This window comes from Sander vitreus, chromosome 23 (assembly GCF_031162955.1).
Source record: "Sander vitreus isolate 19-12246 chromosome 23, sanVit1, whole genome shotgun sequence".
NCBI classification, from domain to species: Eukaryota; Metazoa; Chordata; class Actinopteri; order Perciformes; family Percidae; genus Sander; species Sander vitreus.
In genome coordinates, this window is record NC_135877.1 from 17,702,545 (window position 1) to 17,705,002 (window position 2,458).

The 2,458-nt window shown below is 41.7% G+C and overlaps 1 protein-coding gene across 1 annotated transcript; it reads right to left on the reverse strand.

Annotated features, from left to right (window-relative positions):
• Nucleotides 1-755: 755 nt before the first annotated feature.
• Nucleotides 756-2,045, reverse strand: myf6 (myogenic factor 6). Its single transcript, XM_078242621.1, has 4 exons — nucleotides 1,536-2,045; nucleotides 1,317-1,325; nucleotides 943-1,027; nucleotides 756-853 (listed from the first exon to the last, which is right to left on the reverse strand). The coding sequence occupies exons 1-4, from the start codon at nucleotides 2,043-2,045 to the stop codon at nucleotides 756-758; spliced, it is 702 nt and encodes a 233-aa protein (XP_078098747.1).
• Between the last annotated feature and the right edge of the window lie 413 nt (nucleotides 2,046-2,458).

Below are 2,458 nucleotides of genomic sequence, written 5' to 3' on the forward strand. Positions count from 1 at the left end.
CAATCCTGCTGCCCAAGTTTCCATGTGCCCAACATATGATAGGAGAGGAGAGGCACGCTGTGTTTTGGAGGGGACTCGAGTTACTGCTGTAGGATCAGTCCTACTGGAGGCCAGTTGGAACAAAGAGAAGCAAACTATTCCAGGGCAGTTTAAACGGATTTTATGGACTTGTAATAGCCGTGAATGCAGGGGGAACTGGTAAACCTTGAACTGGTAATGGTTTTGGTGTAAAACACAGAGATACAGTGAGGGGTAGAATGACCTTTTATTTGCAGAAAATGTTTTACCCATGATTTGTGCCCGAGTAGAAATTTTAAACTGTTCATGACGATTGTTGTTTTTAACATTGCAATGGTAAAGAAGCTTAAAGATTCTATATGTGGTGTGATGCTTGAATTGCTTCTGTTACATCAAATACATGGATGCACTTTCCTGTCCAGCATGCCCTTGAAGAATTAGGAAAATAGTGGTTTAGAGTATTGCAAAAGTTTAATTTATTGGCTTGGTCAGTTATGTACAAATATTTAAATACAATATCAGCTTTCTTAAAGGAATTTATCTGCTTTCGAATATAAAATAAATAAAAGCTAAACATTACATTATTATAAAATATGTACAAATTTGTTGCTCCTGCTGTACAAATGAAGACTACATAACAACAGAAGCCAGAATGGCTGAATATAGTGGAAATAATTTAGAGATAAATAATGGAAATTTGAAAATTGTTGTCTATAGTCGAGGTCTTCGCTTATGTTTCAGTTTGTGGAGAAGTTGTTTTTGTCGCTGTTGGTGATGCTGTCCACGATGGAGGACAGACGCAGGAGGCTGGAGGATGCAGAAGACTCACTGGTTCCTGAAAAAACAAAGGACAATGACTTACAATGGTTTTATTTTATTTATGTTTTTACTGTTGATTGTATGAATGAAGTTTGACAGATGTACCTTCTCTCTGGTTTATTATTGCTGCAGTGGAATGGTCGGCAGAGGTCGGCCAGGTCTCTGAGGACTTTTTCCAGAGATACTCCACCTGTAAGTTAACAATGCACGTGTTACCCATAAACGTTTTTTGTCAGTTCATATTAAAACCTTATACATAAACATAAGTACATTTGATGAAATTGGCAATTGACAAACTAAAAAAACACTGGAAACAGGCCTGATATTCTTTTGACAGACAAAACTCCAAAAAAAAAAAAATAAAAAAAAAAAAAGGAAAGGATGAATCTTATTGGAAGATCATAGGGACATCTTAACAGACAAATATACTGTATATAAATGGCCAACTTAACAGGAGGGACATCCTTACTGAATATCACACTGTTAGCCTCAACTGGAATAAGAATATCATAGTGACACCGAGATATAAAAATGTAGTAAACACATCATAATGTCTTGCAGGAATATTATAGGGATGTTACTGATACAACTGGGAATAAAAACCATAACATGATGTCATTATAAAAATATCTGAATAGCCTCCACAGGCACACATGGGGACACTATGAGGATTTTATTGGCATCCAGTGATATCTTACACGGTGTTCTTTGTGGGATGATCCGTTTTGCGGTTTCTCCTGCTCGTCCAGCGTCTGCAGCAGATCCTGTAAGCTCTCTATGTAACTAATGGCGCTGCGTAAAATCTCCACCTTTGGTAGCCTCTGGTTGGGGTTGGCCACGGTCTTCCTCTTCAGTACGTCGAAGGCCTCGTTGATCTTCTTGAGCCTCCTCCTCTCCCGGAGCGTGGCGGCCTTGCGTCTATCCGTCGGCGCTGACTTTCTCTTGCAGATCTTGCAGGCCCACATGAGGCACTGGCCGTCGCAGTGCGCCCGGAGACCCGGGGGGGCAAGGACGTGCTCTTCCCCGCTGCTCTCCCCCCCGGTCTCGGACGGAACATTATCCTGGCCCGGGGACAGCGGGCTGTCGTTGCCGTTGTACAGAGGAGACACCCCGGACATGTCCAGGTGCTGTAGTGGTCCATGATCCCCTTCTTCCAAATAACGCAAATCATTGAAAAGATAAGGGTTGGTCTCAAAAAGGTCCATCATATTGTTGCGCCCCTCTCTCTGTTTTGACAGTGGGACTCTGGCATTTAAACAGAGCAACAGGGACACAAGTCACCAGACTTATATATAGAATGTGAAACTCTACCCGTCACTTTGGCTGTCACTCTGCATCAAGCATCTCTCTTTTTTCCCAATGGCTCTTTACAACCTACTGACTTTGTGCAGGAAATGCATATACATTAAGGCCTTCAGGAGCGATTGAAATGTCACCTCAGGTTTCATGACAGGTGCTTGAAATATCTGCATCTGGACAAAATGGCTGCACACAGATATTTCCCAGCAATGCCACCGAAAGACATAGTACTGTTGTTCCACAGTTACCACGGCAAAACTCAATTTTAATGCATAGTTCTTTGTGCCACATTCATATAGGAAACACCCGAAAAGGGGTTTAT

Bases quoted from the DNA above. Each gene is read 5' to 3' on its own strand.
- myf6 (XM_078242621.1), bottom strand. From the start codon at position 2,045: ATGATGGACCTTTTTGAGACCAACCCTTATCTTTTCAATGATTTGCGT. The intron at 854-942 runs GTACATCTGTCA...TTGTTTTTTCAG, and splicing joins AATAATAAACCAGAGAGAAG to GAACCAGTGAGTCTTCTGCA.